General features: G+C 41.1%; 1 protein-coding gene across 2 annotated transcripts in view; it reads left to right on the top strand.

Moving 5' to 3' along the window:
* Positions 1–11,920: 11,920 nt before the first annotated feature.
* The window catches only part of SNX9 (sorting nexin 9), a 60,366-nt gene continuing 54,841 nt past the window's right edge, over positions 11,921–17,445 (top strand). For both annotated transcript variants that reach the window (XM_017834928.1, XM_017834930.1), the window contains exon 1: positions 11,921–12,019. In XM_017834928.1, coding sequence (XP_017690417.1) covers positions 12,008–12,019 — 12 coding nt within the window. In that variant the 5' untranslated portion in view covers positions 11,921–12,007. The remainder of the gene's footprint in view (positions 12,020–17,445) is intronic.

Below are 17,445 nucleotides of genomic sequence, written 5' to 3' on the forward strand. Positions count from 1 at the left end.
GCAAGTACACTGTTATCTACTGAACTGTATGTGTTTGAAAATAGATATACAGTACTTCAAATAGCTACTCTGAATAATTACAGAAGCATAGCTGTTAGTGTGTATTTCTTTTTAGCTTTCTAGCCTAGGGCATTTTGTAGGACACATATTCTCTTTGCCAATTAAAGTCTTGTATCATTCTCGGCCTTAAGAAACCCTAAATCCTGTTGTTCATTTCCATACTTTGTTCCTGTTGGTTGTATCCATCAGTTCATACATCAAAAGTCCACGCTGCTGAATCCAGAATCTCCACTCAGTCCAAAAGGCTTCTGCATGTCTTTACACACTAACTTTCAAGTCAAATACCCTGTCAGATCTACAGAATAAGCACCCATTTAAGTTTTGTCTTTCAAACTACACAGAAGATTACATGCTAGACAAATCTCACTTATTCCCTCTTTACTGCTCTACATAAAACATCATTACAGCTCTTCTGCTGAAGTCTTTATTAATTAATATTATCTAGAGGAATTTCTGGTAGTCAAAACGTGGTAGGTTAAACAAGAAAACATCTAAAATGTGAGCAGCTTCAACCATACTCTTGCAAAAGTGAGACTGTCCAAGAACTTTCTCCTTGTCGTCTAAACCCAAGTTTATTGCTGGGTTTCCACAGTTAGGATCTCTGCTATTGTAGGTTGTATATACTAGTATAAGCTAGTAAACTAAGTGTATGCCTTAGGAATTCCAATGTGTGTAGGAATGTCCCCAGGCACTGAGGCTGATGGGGATGGTACAGTTCATGTCCGTGCTGGTAAACACTCAGCCTCCAAGACAGAGTGGCTGCCATAAATGAGAATGGTCTCTATGATATTATTGTCCTTAAAATATGCCAAGAGTGGTTTCAGAGGGCACTAGTTAGCATGGGCCAAAATGGAGCCAGAGAAAAATCTGCTGGTTTACTAGGGTCTGTGATTGCATTTAGCCTACCAATATAGGCAGTCACAGAAGACTGGCAAATGTCTGGGATTTCTGGTGATCAAAGGAATACTGTTGACTCTTGGTTCTGTTTTGTTGGTATTAGCACGGGTATATTCTGCATGGACTGATGTTCAGAGCAACAGCAGTGTGCCAGTTCCAGAGATTTTGTGACCATGTGGTATTAGAAAGTGGAATCAGTAACTGTCACTGGGAGCACTTATGCTGAATGTATGGAGAACCCCACGAGCTGTTCTGCCATAAGGATATGGTTCTCTTCTTGTTTGACCAATAAGACACCAATTTGATTTAAACAGGAATACTGTGACATCCTTCATCCGTAGAGACAACTTTCTACTTAAGAGAAAGAATGGCCAAATAATGGTACGAAAACACAAAGCTGACATGAACACACAGAAAAGATATTACACTTCCAGCTTTTATTTTAAAATGGCCTTCAGCCCCTAGTACAAGCAGGACACTTCCCCAGGCACTTCTGCCACTGGTGGCAGAGAATAAGCCTTAGAGAGCAAAGTGCAGCAGTATCATCCCTGCCAGGCCTCTGCTGATTCAGGTCATCACTGAGCCAATAAAGATCTTCAATGCACAGCAATATATCTACCAACGCTTTAAAAGGAGACTACACCCCCTTTCCTCATTTGACTGGCTTACTGAAAGTCCACGGCAAAATCTGCTGGTTTAACTTTTCCACAGGATGGTAACATTCCAATTATTTTGATACTGTGAAACCTGGACTTTGCTAAGCAGGTAGGAAAAATAATAAATGCTATTACGTTACTCTGAGCTGTCCCAGAAGCCAACTGGTAGGAATAACAGCTATCAGAGTCAGTTATACTGGAAAGACACTTGGAGCAAAAACTGCTGGTTAATGGGGATACCTGAAAGAGGCATGGTGTCAGAGGAACTCAGCTGAAAACAACCTGAAGTGTCCCTTCTCACATACCTTGTAATTAAACATAAGAGAAGATTTCCCTTCAGATAAAACACTCCTAAGGGGGACTTAACATCTTACATAAAAGGAAATGAGAGAAAATTACTCCAGAATACAAAATCCAAGGCTGTAACACAGCCAGAGGCATTTGGCTGAGGACAGTGAGCCAGCAGCAATTGCTGCAGGAGAAACCGCTGTAGATTTGGCTGCAGAGATGTTTCCAGGCAGTCAGCTGGTGCAATGGGAATAATGACATCTACATGGATGGGAGATATCCCTGCTGGATCAGATCTGGATATTTCAATGGGTGAGTTAAAGGAACAGTCCTCTTTGTTTAAAGAAAGCACATCTGGCTATCTCATTGGGCATAGGATACACATGAATGGATTTGCCTGTGTCAGGGAACATATCTTAGCTCCAGGTGAACAATCTTTTCCCAGAAGTTCCTCCTTGCCTGTTCCCATTCTTCCCCTAATCATGTGACTGAGAGTCCAGAGAATTTAAGCCTATAAATCATCTATCCTTGAGGAGAAGTCTGCAGTTAGAAGTGCTTCATGCGAGGAAGCTGCTGAGCAGCTGTAGCCCAAGAAAAAAAAACACATCAAATAGTTGTTACCAGCTGGGGTCAAAGCAGAAGCTCATCAGGGTTTGGCTGGAGAGTGCTAAGGAGTAGTGAAGAGATTAGCAATAGGAGAAGTGGCCTGGAGGGTGCAATCAAAAGTGAGTTTCTGTGAGCTGGGAAAAACAAGTCAGCAGGTTAGGAACCCTCTGTAGGGATCAGGATAAGGGATTTTTATCTGTGTTGTAACTGCCTTGCTAGCTCGATATGATCTGTGGTGCCCAGGACTTGCTTCTCTGCTGAGACACTGTGGACCTGAAAAAGTGCTAGGAAACTCTTCTATTCAATTTCACTGCCATTGAACATTTAAGGGAAAAGAAACCCCTGGGTCTGATCTGGAATTAAAGCTTTGAATTTGCCTTGCAAGCCAACGAAGGAGACATCTAAGAAACATGATAGACAGGTTCAGCTATTTGGAAATGTGGCCAAATGTTCAGTGTGGGTACAGCCCTTCACATAGAAGGCCATGATCATAATTAGGATGGCCAGGGACTGCCACCATACCATGATAAAATTATAAATGTATAATACAGTCTTACCTCACAAAGGTGCAGGGTGGATGCTGCATGTTTATGGTGGAAAACAAAGCCTGGAAATAGAAGATTCACAAAAGAAAACTAAAAATATTAGCAGGTTTCATGACTCACTGCAGTGCTTAAGGAGTATTGTTCGTTTAGGGTTTTTAAATGTCATACTACAGTCTCATTTCCTCTTCCATTTTTTATCATAACTTTAAGGGATATCCTTTTAATGTAGCTTCAATTTAATTTTGTGACAACACTGTCTGTAGCAATAATATTTTATTCTTGTAAAAACCTTGGACTGATGTAGCAATGACAGGCAAACACCAGCAACCTCCTGATAAAGAAGACCTTTTGGGTAAACATATCACCAGACACAAACTGAATGATGTCGTATGCTGAAAAAAGGCACAGGCTGAGTTCAAGCAAGTGCGAAAAGGTGCTTTGTGGTATAGCAGGTCTTTTTCTTGTCCTCAGCATCTCTTAAGTAAACTCACTACAGTCATTTCTAAATGTTAGCTGTTAGTTTGATAGCACAGTACTTTTTTATTTCTGTTTTTGATGTCAAAGGCAGCTGTGTTCAATCTTTTTTCTTAAAAAAAAAAAAAAAGAGTAGAGCTTAGCATCTGAAAAAAATTGGCTTTGTGTGACTAACCACAAACAGGACACATGACTGTGTGCTGCATTTGCTACATTCCCCTTCAGTTAAAACAGTTTGGACAAAAATATTCTGTAAGCCTAAAGGGGAACTCTCAATTTTCGGAATGTGTTTCGAACTCCTCTTCAAAGCAAGCTTCAAACTTTTCTGCCGAACAAAAATGTAAGAAAATCTGTACTCTAGAAAAGGGAGCTACAGAATTTGCTCCCCTCTGTCTTCTCTCTTTAACCTCAGTGCAAGAGTCAGATTTCTAGGAAATATTTTTAGATTTTTTACATCTGTCTTTCCTGGGTAGTTATTGCTACCCTTAGGGCTGTTTCTGGTAGTTTGAAGAAAAGAAGAGTCAGCTAGTTTGAATATCTTAATACTCACATGCAGAAAGATATGAAGCACTTAAATCCCTAAGGTATCATTTTTATTTTAACACTGGTAATAAATTAAATGCTCGAGTAGACTTATTGCTAGTCTTGGGCTAGTAATACTGGCTTTTTCAAAAAGATTTGAATATTTATTTCTATAAAGTATCTTGGAACTGCCAACTATTTAAGACTCATACTAATGAATGATCCTGTGCCTTGCAACCAAAGAAAAATGCTTTCTGTGAAACCTAATCCGAGGTAGCGATTACAAAAAAAAATCATAGATACTTGAAATTTTCTGACCTGCCCACAGTCACATAATTTGCTCAGCAAAAATGTAAGGTATGCAGCCTACAAAGCCTCTTTTGTAGCCCATCATCTAGCCACAGGGTTTCCTTTTTCTTCTGTTGTATGTTATTATCTCTGTACTAGGATAGCCTGATATTTATTGGCTACAATGTGCAGAAACAAATCACAAACAGTAGGGTCAAAGGGACCTTAAGATTCCAAGATCCTTCTTTAACACAGGAGAAACTTATAAAAGGACTAAATCTGGTTATAGCACAATGAAATTCAGCAAAGCGTTTACTTTCTCCCTTTATCCCCTTTTGGGCTTGTCTGGGCTACAAGACAGATTATGCACTAGAGATCTAACATGGGTTGACACGAATGAGAAACATATACTCACTAGAAAGAGGCTTCATAACTCTCTTTAGCTGCAGAACACCTTAGCCCTAGTAGAGAAAATGCAGATGAACAACAGCTCCTGGAAATTAATATTGCTTTGCGTTTGCTTTGGAACAGTTCTCATCACCTTGACCTGCACTCATTAAAAATAGGCTTATGAATGTGGCAGGGGCTGCTGATTAGCAGCTTCTATCTGCGAAGTAATTTCATTGTCAATTATTTCTAGTGGAATTGGTGACTCAAAACAAGATTTAAGGGTAAAGGACACTAAGGCCCGGTTTAGTCTTTTGGTGATCTCATAATACGAATGCTTCAGGACTGAATTTCTTGTATATGGAAACACAGCAAACTAGAGACCCTGAAATCCCCAACATTTCCATGATGAAAACAGAAAAAAATGTAACGAGGTAATGAATTGTTAGAAACGGAAAATCACAAGCAGTTTGAAAACTCAGAATTACACTACTCCAAAACATCTGTCTGTGTCATGGGGGGAAAAGTGTGAGTGAACGTGCATACACTGGAGAGTGAACAGTAAACCAGGGATAAAACACATCTGCAATCTCTGTTGGTCAGGTCAGTAAAACGATAATTCTTATTTTTATTAAGAGAGCACCTAAATTAGTTTATTTGCAGTAAAAAGCATATGTTCATGACACACAGCATTTATTCATAGAGTCTGCAGCTTTGCATGCTCACTATCACAATGCAGAGCAAAGCCTGCCTTACAGAGGTTTGATAGTGGCTGCCCTTTGAATTTGGATGTAAATGTGATATATGCCAAGTGCCATAGATTTGATCCTACTTTCATTAAGCTGTCTCAAAAAAACACAGCCTGGTGCTACACTGGCAAACACAGTGTGCCACTGCTACACTCCAAAGAAACTCAGAGATCGGCACAAGATGGCTCAGATCGGGTTAGTTCTGCAGCCTTCTGTACCTTTCTTCTCAATGACCTACTCATGAGGATGAATAACTGGACCTTCATCTAGACATGTCGGCAAAGAAAAATTAATTACATCTCTAGTACAATCACCAATCTTGTGTGTTGGAACACAATTTGGGTGCAAGCTTAAGAAGCAAAAGCCCCTTAAAGTTGACAGGACCTCAGCATTTGTGAACCTGTACATTTAGGTGAAGTACATAGTAGATCACACTCCTGTTGCTTTGCTTGTTGAGACTGCAGTTCCCTGGGATATGAAGGTACAGCACCATAACGGGGAAAATGGAAATAAGCCACAGGCAGTCAGCACTCCAGATGGGAAGGGTCAGTAGTGGTAAGAATCAATAGTGCTAATGGTTGACTAGCACTTTTACTAAAGCTAGCAAACATCAAAATGGAAACATCTATCCCTTTTAAAATGTACTTTTTGCTAAACTATATTCTATTTTTCAGGAAAGCTGAGTTCAAAACCTATTGATCTCAGCAGCCCTTGCATTGAAACACAAATGAACATAAATTATTTTAAAAAATCTAAATGCAAACCAACTAAACTGCATGACATATATACGTGCACAAGTATCCTAGCTCAGATATAAGCATATATGCAAATATATATGTATATATTATTATAGTATCAAACAGTGTATAGCTCAGAAGAGAATGCAAAAAGAATGATATTAGTGTTAGGTGTTTTGACAAATCTGTTTTATCCCTTGCACATGAAAGCATGATTCTTTGTATAATTTCTTCCAAAGCTTATACTGCTAAAAAAATTACACACACCTATCAATGATTATACTGCTGAAAAGTCAGAAAAGGAATACCAGAATTGGTCAAAATATTGTTTACATTTAAGAAACAAAGGGAGAAAATAATTGTTTTATACACTATTATCTAAAGAAAGAACAGATCATCATGAACAAGCAAGCTCCTAACTGTTGCAGCCATCGTGTTCATCCATAAGGATCTGTACTAGGTGTTTAATCCACACATCTCACTCTCCCTGGAGTGTGATCAAATTTGCACCAAAACATGACCTTTGCAATCAGCTTCACAAAATTTAAAAAAAAAAAAAAAGTGCTTTTGAAAAATTGACTATGTCCAAAAGCTTACTGCAGCAACATCTTGTCTCTGGAACACTGAAACTTTTTTCTTTTTTTTTTTCCTTTTTTTTTTTTTTTGTGTGTAGCTTTTTCACATCCTCAATGGTCAACAGCTGGTTGTTTTGATTTTTAAAGAGAAAACTGAGTCCAGAGAGTCCACCATGACTTAAAAGTGTTGGCTTCTGTGCTGGTTTAAGAGTTAACCAGCAGGGGTAATGAACCCAACTCAAAGGAGAGATTATAAAATCAGAATAACAATTTATTAAAATAATACAGTAAGTACAATCATACAAACAAACAATTGGTCTTAACCCACAAAACCCAAATGTATAACCCAGTACCTTGGGGGCATGAACAAAGTGGTGTTCCCTGGGCCCCGCTTGAGTCCAAAGTAAAGGGAGAGGGGAAAAACCTGCTGGTGGGAGAGCTGTTGCAGTCTGGTCAGAAGCGGTGATTGCAGTCCAGCTGAGGTTGAGAGCGATGAGCTGCAGTCTTCCTTCTGGATCCCAAGAGTGGTTGAAAAGTTCTGAAAACTCCAGGTTTATATATTCTCCAGTTCAGGCAGGAATGGTCAGTTCTTTCCCTCAGGGAGTTCCATAAAAGGTAAGAGCATCCTCCTATCTCACAGGCCTCTTAACACCTAGTTTATAGCCTGAGGAGTCAGGCTCTTATGGGCAGAGGTGCTAATAGTCTATTGACAACAGTTTCTGGGAAATGGCATGGAAGGCTATAGAATACACAGTTTTGGGTTACACCCATACCATGATGAACTCAGCTGTCCTAACTAGGACAGCTTCACAAGGATGTGTTAAAAACACCCCAACACCCTCAGAGTACAGAATTTAGCATAGCATAGCATTGCACTTTCCCCACAGTGTAAAGAAAGCAACATATCCATACATAGCACAAAACCAGTATTAGCTGTGTGTTTATTAAAAATGTAACCATGTAAAATGAGAACTTACCTCAAAAAAGGCCCACATTATATGCCACAGTTCAGATTATAATGGCATTCAATTACCAGCTAAGGAGACAAAACACTTAAGTCAAAAGCAAATGTGTGAAGCACAGTTTTTCTCAGAACTGCTTATTCAGAGATAAATTCAGAGACTGAAAAACTCACAGGCATCTGAGTGCAATTTTGAGTACAATTTTCTGAAGCAGCTTTTATGAACTAGGAAAATCTGTACCTAAATTCCAACAATATTTCAGGACTGGCTGCCTTACTGTTTTGATAGTGATCCTCCAGCACCAGGTGCAGAACAAAATTGGAAAGCGTGTCTGTAATTTCTTGAGCACAATTTTAAACTGCCACGTAACGTTCTGGGTAAGTGAGAGGTAAAATTGTGCTTTGCTGCAAATGCCATATGATTCAAGATTTCATGTCCTTTCTGTCCAAATACTCGTAACACAAAAGGAAAATATTAATATTTTTTTCCTCAGAACTCATTTTGTTAAACGTATTTTTCAAATAGGATTTGCAAATGATGCCACACTATACAGAGCAATGCACAAATGGGATTCAGCAGCTGCTCCTTGTTGCTCTGTGCAGATAACATTAGGTTTCATGCCTGTGGCAGCTCTTATCATTTTTTGTCCAATTTTGGGGCAGGGAAGGAGACAGAAAACAGGAGGAAGGCAGACTTCTCAGAAACACCAAAGAAATGGTGTTAACCCAACACTGAAAGAGAAATGCTGGTCAGCTGAGAGGAAACATGACACCCAAAGAACCTCTTGAGGAAAGGTAGGTAAAGGTGTGCAGATATGCCTTGAGATGAAGAATACAGTATTACTATTTTTGATTAAGAAACTAAGTAATTGCTCAATACAGTTAATTTTAAGGCTTTGGAAATGTGAAATCTCTAGCTGTTCTTAAAACAAAAGGTCTGTATCAGGTGACTAAGGTAAACATGGTAATTAGAAGGAACAGTTGAAATGTTTTTGTAATTACTCCCTAGTCATTGTTAGGCTTTCCTGACTAATGGGGTTAGAAATCTTGAGCTAAAAGCATGTAGTGTGGAACTGATGTTATCGTGCACACCACATTGTTATACTTTCAACAAGAAAACAATTAAATAATTTCTTACTTTATAAAACACCTTTGAAAATAAAGACCCAGGACAATATGCTCTCTGTACACCTCCTGCAGAGACTTCAGAAATATATGTATTTGACACCTGTTCCATTTGCAAAGTTGTTGCCACTGAAGATAATAATTGTTGCTCAAAATTCCTCCACAGCTGTGGTAAATGCCTCAGGGCCACCTCAGTCACCCCAGTGCATTGCCTAGGTAATGCTAAGGGCACAGCCTGCTAGCAGGGAGAAATCCAAAGTGCATCACCTCCAGGAGCTCCTGAGAACAGTAGCTTACAAACACAAACCATAGTTCTTTCTCCAGATGGGTTTCAGTTTGAAGCCTATCTGAATAACATTTTTTCTTTATCATTACCCACCAAGTTTGCGTAAATCGGAACATACAAGGTCACTGACTTTCTGTGATCTTGAAGCTACAGGCAGGCCTTGCCAAGCAGAGAACAGCATTGAACAAATGTTCTCCATGTCCTTTCTCAGAGCCCATCTTTAATTAAAAAATTTGCATAGCACTGTTGGCAGGAGCTTTTCGTTTGATGAAGCTCTGCAATAGATCACTTCTCACTGAATTCTGCTGCAGCAGTTGTTCCTGGGAAGTACTGCAGACAAGCTAACTGCAAAAATACTTACCTAGTAGAAATCTGTAGAGAGAAGTCACTTATGTGACTTATGTGACTGTAATGGATTTTCTTCTGTTATTGATTGTTTTCTTCTGAGGTGGAGATATTTATCATAGCATACATTTGGGCTTTAGTACAAAGTTAATAATGAGCCAACTCTGTTTGAAAACTGATAAGCTCCACACAGAGCACTACACTTCCAACCTATGCTTAAGTATGTAAACAACCCCACTGAAGCCACTGAGATTTCTTTCAGGCCTAGTACTAAACAAACATCTAGTCTTAATTAAGTACAACACAGCTTGGCAGCAAGAAAGCAACTAAATTAGGAAGTTTTGGAAATTTTAGATGATTTCGTTAGCAATTCGTGTGTATTTGGCCCTTTGCGTTAAGCAGTAATAAAGCTTACAGCTAAGAAGAGATATGTTTACTTGCAATCCAGAGTGATTCCTAAGAATACCAAGAATTAATGGCAATTAATTGCAAATAGTATTGGAAAGATCCCATAAAAAATATTTTCCCAGAACATTCTCTCATGCTGAAAGAAATGTTAACATTTCCTTCATCCCTCAAACAAGTCAAGCAAGGCTTATTTTTAGGAGTACCTCACAGTGGAAAACTGTAAACTGGAAACTTCAAGCATATAGAGAGGCTGAATAAATCATGACTGTGTTCTTCATTCCCCAGATGGCGAGCAGAGCTCTGTTAAAGCATAGTGGTTAGCAGTGGTAGACTAAACTTTTCTGGCAGTTGTTCTGACCACAGGTAAAAAATGACACAGACTCGAGCTTGTGCTAAAGCCATAAGTTTATTATATTTCACATAGCAAAACATAGCATCTGGAGAAGGGATAGAGGGTGCTTTACATACCTATCAGTTGGCAATCCCTAAACGAGATAGCACTGGTTTTCTGGGTTTCATACCCCTATCCTTTTTATAAGATGCTTACTAGATGACTGGGTAATAACATAGAATGATAGCAAGATTGTTAGTAAGAAAGTGGAAGAGCAGGGTCCACTAGTACAGAGATGAAGCCAGCTTCAGGGAGTTTTGCTAGTAAGGTGGGTGAAATACCGATCTGTGAGGGACCACATGGCAAAACTGATCCTTAATACAACACTTCAAATTAAAGGTGTTGTCATTTGTGGGCCACGTACAAAAGTTTCCCTTTAGGTACTGCTGTTATAAAGAATAAAAACTTGGAATCGTTGTATTTAATGGAATTCTGGAAAAGTTAAAAATTCCAGCAAAGGCGATTTGAAGTTAAACATCTGAAGTTAATCAGTTCAATCACTCAGAAAGTGGTGGCAGCTAAATAGCCAGCTTCCTCTTACTTCGTCATCCTCACTCTTCATAGAAATTATTTCCCTATCTCCAACTTCAAAAAAAATCTGCTGTGAATGTATTTTTCTCTTTTAATAAAGCTCTCTCACTGAGAAAATATACCAATATCAGAAGAGAGGCTTGTAAGTTTTGAGGACAAACAAATGCAGATGAAGAGTTCTATGCAGTTTCCCAACTGCCTACCTGCCTCTTAGGGCTCTCCTTGGCATCCGTGACAATTACACCATGTATTTCCTTCTACAGAAAGGAAGCGCCTCCTGATTCCAGGCCAACCACTATACATATACAAATGAGAAGCTGCACTTTTTGGATGGTGCAGTACTCTGCATGATCACTGCCACTGGATTTTCATATTCCCCTTGTTTTAGCCTCCCATCTCGTCTCTCCTGCAGGCTGGAAATCAAGTGGGGTCACAGTTTTTACGAGACGGTTGTAGAGCACCCAAAAGGAACGCTACCGACCTTGAGCAGCTCCTTGGGGCTATTTACTGCTGCTGCTAACTGCTGTACACCAAGGCCCGGCTGCAACAGGTCAGGGACAAGGCACAGCCCACTGACAGCTGCGGATGGAGCCTGGCCGGGGGAAAAATCGCTTTCCTTACTGTACAGTCGCTTCAAAATTTCCGTTCAAAAGCAACCGAGGGGCCGATAACGCCTGTCTGCGGGCCCTCTCCCCAACGCGAACGACGATTTAGGGGCAAACACTGACTACAGGGCGAAGCCGCTGAGGGAACCGGGTGTGGGGGGCACGTCCGCCTACCCCCGCACTCCGGGGACCGCCGGGGCGGCTCCTCCGGGGATCACCGAGCGCCGTGGGTGCCTCCCTCCCTCCCTGCGGCCCTGACGGAGAGGCGGCGGACGAACAGCCCCGCCACTGCCCCCGGGTGCCGAGCCGAGCCGGGGGACAGGGCGGTCGGGGCGGGGGCACTGCCGTGCGGCTTCATCAGCCCTCGCCGGCCCAGCACCGGGGCTTGGCTGCTGAGCTGCCCAGCGGCCCCCAGGAGGCGGCGGCGGCGGCCGGGGGACTCTGAGGAGGAGCCGCCTGCGCGGCCCAGCGGCGGCGGCGGGCGGGCCGGACACACCGACCGACAGAGCAGCCGCGGCACGGACGGACGGAGGGAGGGCAGAGCGGCAGCGCAGCCCGCGCCGGCAGCGCCATGGCCACCAAGGTGAGCAGAGCGCGGGGGTCGGGAGGCGGCTCCGGGGCGCCCCCTGCGCCGAGCGGGCCCGGCGGAGCGGCCGGGCGGGCCGGGGTCCCGCGGGGGGCGGGCGGCGTGTCGGGGCCGCGGGAGCCGCTGCCCTGCTCGGAGCCTGCCCCTCGTCGGCGGCCGCGGGAGGCAGGGAGGGGAGTGCCGCGCTCAGGCCTCGCCGCCGCCGCCGCCCGATCCCTGCGCGGGGCTCAGCGGGGCAGCACCGATCCCGGGGCGGGGGAAAGTTGTTTTCTGGTGTGTTTGTGCCCCGCTGGCCCCGCTCCTCGCCCAGCCACCCCCGCTCGCTCGGGGCGGCTGTAGGGCCGAAAAGCTGCCGGAGGCCCAGGGTGCTGCTCCTGCAGTGCGGGCGACCCTGCCCTGCTCCCACCGAGCCGGAGAACCGGGCGGTGGCGGGGGAGGCCTCGGCCGGCGGCAGGCCCCGGTCCCGGGTGTCCCGGCTGCCCGTCGAGGCTGGGACGGGCCGGCCCGACCGCCTCGCCGTCCTGGCCCTCGCGTCGCGTCAGGGCAGCTGATGCTGACCCCCTCGGGTGGATCCGGGGGAAGGGTGTGCTGTGTCTCTTGTGGGAGCCCAGGGTCTGCACTGTGCGACCTCTTAATAGTAAGCTCTGATTTTACACACACACACACACATAAGAGGCAGGAAGTTAAATTATACTGTTCAGTTCTTCAACAGTATCTGCTATTAATGCAACACTCAAAATTAGCTTATCCTATCTGAAACTTTCTAAGTAAAAAATATTTGTTTACTACACTGGTTGATGAAAGCGTCTCTGCTTGTGTAGGTGTGAGTTAACATCCACCAGCAACTCATCTGTGACTTGTCTAAGTATCTCAGGAAGACTTTTTTGGTATTTGAAGTATTATTTTGAGTCACCTGACTCCATTAGCTTGGCTAGCAGTTTTAAAACTTCCTTTTACTGAGGAAGTGCACTATTTGTGTTGTACTTCTCAGTGCTGAAAAAATTCCACATCTTGAACTTGTCAAAAAGTAGCTGTCTCTGTAACCATGTACGCTGATGTTTACTCATGTTTTAGTAAACTTTTCCAGTAGCACAGGGAAATTGATTCTAAGTTTCAAAACCACTTAGGCAGTTTAAAAAGTGTCAATATAGTGAAATTATGTTCTGTTGAGCTTTTAGAATATTGTTGATGGACTTGATTTTAGTATTGGTGATTTCTACTGATTTGTGAGATGCGTGTATGAATGATTTGTAATCAGCCTAACTATTGTATGTAGCAAGAACATGACTTCTGGTGCACATACACTACATGATACACAGCATGTTAGGCAGATATTGTACTAAGCCAGTTTACTGTTTCTCTCCTCACTTTGAGGTGCAGTATCCTCATGGGATCCTGTGTTCTGTGGTGAACACACAAAGCCATTTTATTCATACATTTGGAAATTTTCACTTTGCTTTTCTGTAAATATTTTTTTGGAACTGTTATGGCCCCACACTGAAGGGTGTATAATTTCTTACTTCCTAACTAGGATTCGCTTGAAATCAGGTGGTGCAGGTTTTTTTCATTCTACACATTGCAAGTTATGGTAATGTGCTTTAACTTGGGGGCTAAAATTGGGAAGTGGTAGTCAGTAAAGACTTGGTATTTCATTGTTATTATTTTGTTATGCTGGTAACTGAGAGCAGCAGAGAAGAGAAGGTTACTTTATTTTCTGTGAGCTCTACCCAGGAGATGGGTCCCTCTCTGCAAATGGCCCTGATTTGGCTTTTAATTTTTTCAGTTTGTGAAAACATCAGTGATAGTAAAGCATACATCGTTTTTTGAGCTGCATAAGGGAGTAACTAGCTCAAAAAACAGTTTTTAGGAAATCAGCCTACTAACCAGTCACCATTTCACTTGGAAAGTAAATTTTGTTTTTTAAATTGGAAACAAACTTCTCACCTTCTGCTTGTGCTCTTTCTAAAATGACCTATTTTAAAAAGAAATATGCAAAGTGTATTTGTTTTGTAAGTGAAATGCTAAAAAACCTAAACTGTAATTAGCTATCTGGAGTATGAATTTTTTGAACTTTAATGATATCAAATCCTATATGGCTGGTAGGGGTGACTGACAGTCCAGCCTGGCCTATGCTGCTTGGGCTATTAGCACTTTCTGAATTAATTCCTATTTAAACTATAATATACTTTCCAAGGAAGGCTGTGGGAAAATTCAGTCTTGATTTGAATGCTTTCAGTGATGGAAAATTCAGTGTCTTTTTTTTTTTTTTTAAACCATCCACTCTCTTGCTGCTGGATGCTTCTTTGTTTTGAATTGAAATTTGCCCAGTGTCTGTTTTCATTTTTATACTTTTGTCTACAAGATTTACAAATGTTTGTATGAAAGTGTTAGATTTCCTGGGGATGAAGGATGCAAATAGGGATTTCTTCCACAACTAGCTTGTAAACCCTGGTCTGTTTTCTTGCCTCCCACTTTGATAAACCACAGCAATTAAGTTCCTGGAGTTTTCCAGTGTGAAGACATGATCTACAATTGTGTAATGTGCTGGCTCTTCCCTGTACCATTCAAACTCAATGCATTTCTTACTGAAATAATAAAAACTTTCAGGGGAAAGGACTATTATTTTCATACCAAGAGGCTTTTACCGATACTTTCCTTGCATATTTGTTAACTGGCAACTTGGTAGGGAGTCACTTGTTGAAAGGGGTTGTCGTGGCACTCTGAAGACTGTGGAGGCTATCTCTGATGCCATGAGCTAAACCCAGTCTCCATTGCTCCTTCTCCTTTCTCGCTCCTCATCCTGTACATGCCAGAAGTCAGGCCTGCCTTTGAGCTGCAGTAAGTTGCTGAAATAGCAAAAAATTCACTGAACGGAAACAGCAGGGCCATTTTCTCAAGTTCTAGGGAGTTACAGTAGCTGAAAGTTTGCTTAGAGCTGATACAAAAGGTTGAGTAGGATGGCATAGTTGGCTGGGGGGAGACTTTCATGGTGAAGGGGTAGAAATATAATGAGGGATAGAAATATAAGTGGGAAATGGATGATCTGAGGCTTCTGGAGGCAGTTCTTTGGTTGGCTAGATCCTTACTATAACTTGGCAGTGGATTTTGTGGTTTGCTCGAGGTTACGTGCTCTAAAAACTGAAGCAAGTGTTAAAAAACCTAAGCAAAATAAGAAAAAAAATAGATGGTTTAGGAGAAGCTAATTTCCAAAGTTTTACAGTAATTTAACTGAACCTGACTTCAGAGGTAAGCAATTTCATATCCACATTTAAGAACTGATTCTTTAATCTAGATACTTTATTTTGGATGTTTCCTTCAGAAACAGAGTTAACCTTACTAATTCCTTATTTGTAACTGTGCATCACAAATGATGGCAGAAAGTGCCTGAGCCTAAAAAATTTTCAAAACTTGGTCGCAAAGAAAATGCAATATTGTAAATGTGTTTCTGTGATAGTTGTTTACAAAAGCTGCAGATGAGATTCTTACTTTTCTCTTTATTCTTTCTTGATTTCTTTTGCCTTTCCTCTTCTTTCCCCAATAGAGTTTGCAAAGCTCCAGCTTTACTCATGCCCTTTCTTTCGTTTTTGAGCTTCGTTCAATAGGGAGAGCTAGAAATGCCAGGAAGCAATATGTGGCTTTTAAATAATGTGCTCCCTACCTCAGTCTATTTTTGGACTTATTTTAAAATGTAGTCAAGTCCTTTTCTTGAAAAGGCTGATGTTTTACCATTTGTTAAGTCCTGATTTCAGAAGGAAGTGTGATGTTATTACAAGAACTGGATAAGTTATGGCACACTGATGAGCAAGACAGTTCTTCTGGAACCTGTGCTGCTAACATACAGTGAGAATTCTAATTTAAAAGTTGAAGTTAGAACTAGAAGCTGATTTATAGGAGTAACACCATTGAAGTTGGTGACATCACTTTCAGAAGTGAGGTATTTCACAAGGCAACTATTGATAAGCTTCATGAGGTCAAAGCCTCTCTTAGTGTCAATACCAACAGTTTTTATTTTGGGACTTTAGGGGCACTTGTATCTCACCATTGTTCAATGGTTTGTCTGCTTTGAGAACTCATTTAGGTGATTCTGTTTGTAGGACTGGGCCCTTTTTGTGGGAAGAAGTCGCTTGAGATGAAAGCTTAGACTGAATATTCTGTTCTTTAAAGAAGATATAACTTAGTGATACTTCTACAACGTGGAAATGCTGTTCAAGGCTTTCTTGTCCATCTAATCATGTTTTCTCTTGTGAATACCACTTACCAGGTATAGTTTAATTAAGAATGATTTTGTAGTTGTGGTGAGGGAAGGTCACAATTTACATATGAAAATTTCAGGTAGGAAAAGGTAACAACACATTAGACTTAAAATAAAGATTATTATCCTTTAGCATGTTTCCTTCCTTCCATCTTTCTTTATGATTCTCTATTGCTCTCACTAGTGTAAGGCTTCCCCAAAGAAGTCCCACATTTTCCTTTGTACCATCACGAATCTGTATGTTGGCATTATGAATTGGTCAGAAACAATTCTTTGTTCTGATTTGCAGCTGGGAATTGAAGCATCTCTCTGTGCTAAACCCTTTAAAATACCCAGACTTTGTGTTCTGCAAGTCTGCCTTCTGTATTGTCATAACTTTGGAAGTAAACTCCTCTAGGAAATCTCATCTTAAAAGAATATTCAGTTAATAAATCTTAATTCATCTGTGAATTGGGATGAACTTCTACTATGCAGATCACTTCATAATCCATTCAACATGTTCCATTATTTAAATTCATTATTTAAATTTAAATTATTTAAATTTATTTAAGACATAATGCAAAGAATGAGATCACAGTTGATTTATATATGTAAGATGTGATGGAACAAAACTAATTAGGTAAAGTAATAATTTTGATTTTTTGGTCTTAATCATGTGGAAAATGTTTGGTTTTTTAGGCTGTGATTAAGTACATGTGAAAATACTTCCTGGGCTTTTCTGAGTATTTTGGTTTGGTGGTTTGTTTTCTAAGGGGCAACAAAATGACTATAAAAGGTGAAAATATTTGGTTATGCAAATTTGCCACAGATTCCTGACCTATCGAAGGGGTGAGGTGTTAGGATGAGCACGAGAACTGATACTGTCTAATTTTATGAAGACACAGGTTTTCTGTTCTTTTGTCTTTGTCAGGCCTTATGATTTTTTCAAAGGTTCAGTGATAAGTGGGTTATGTTACATTGCAGCAATTACTAGTGCAAGCCTTCTCATTTCTATGCTGGAGAGCTGGTGAGATTCTATGTGATGCTGTGCTTGGATGATGATTCCTCTGACTCAGTTTTTCAAAGTTATTTTAAGCACCTAGGCATTGAGTCATCAGAGACTCATTACCAGAGGTCGTCATTTAAAAACATGATTGCAACAGCTAAAGAGAAGGAAGTCTGGTATCAGATG

The sequence above is a fragment of the Lepidothrix coronata genome, unplaced genomic scaffold (assembly GCF_001604755.1).
Source record: "Lepidothrix coronata isolate B3197 unplaced genomic scaffold, Lepidothrix_coronata-1.0 Scaffold245, whole genome shotgun sequence".
NCBI lineage: Eukaryota > Metazoa > Chordata > Aves > Passeriformes > Pipridae > Lepidothrix > Lepidothrix coronata.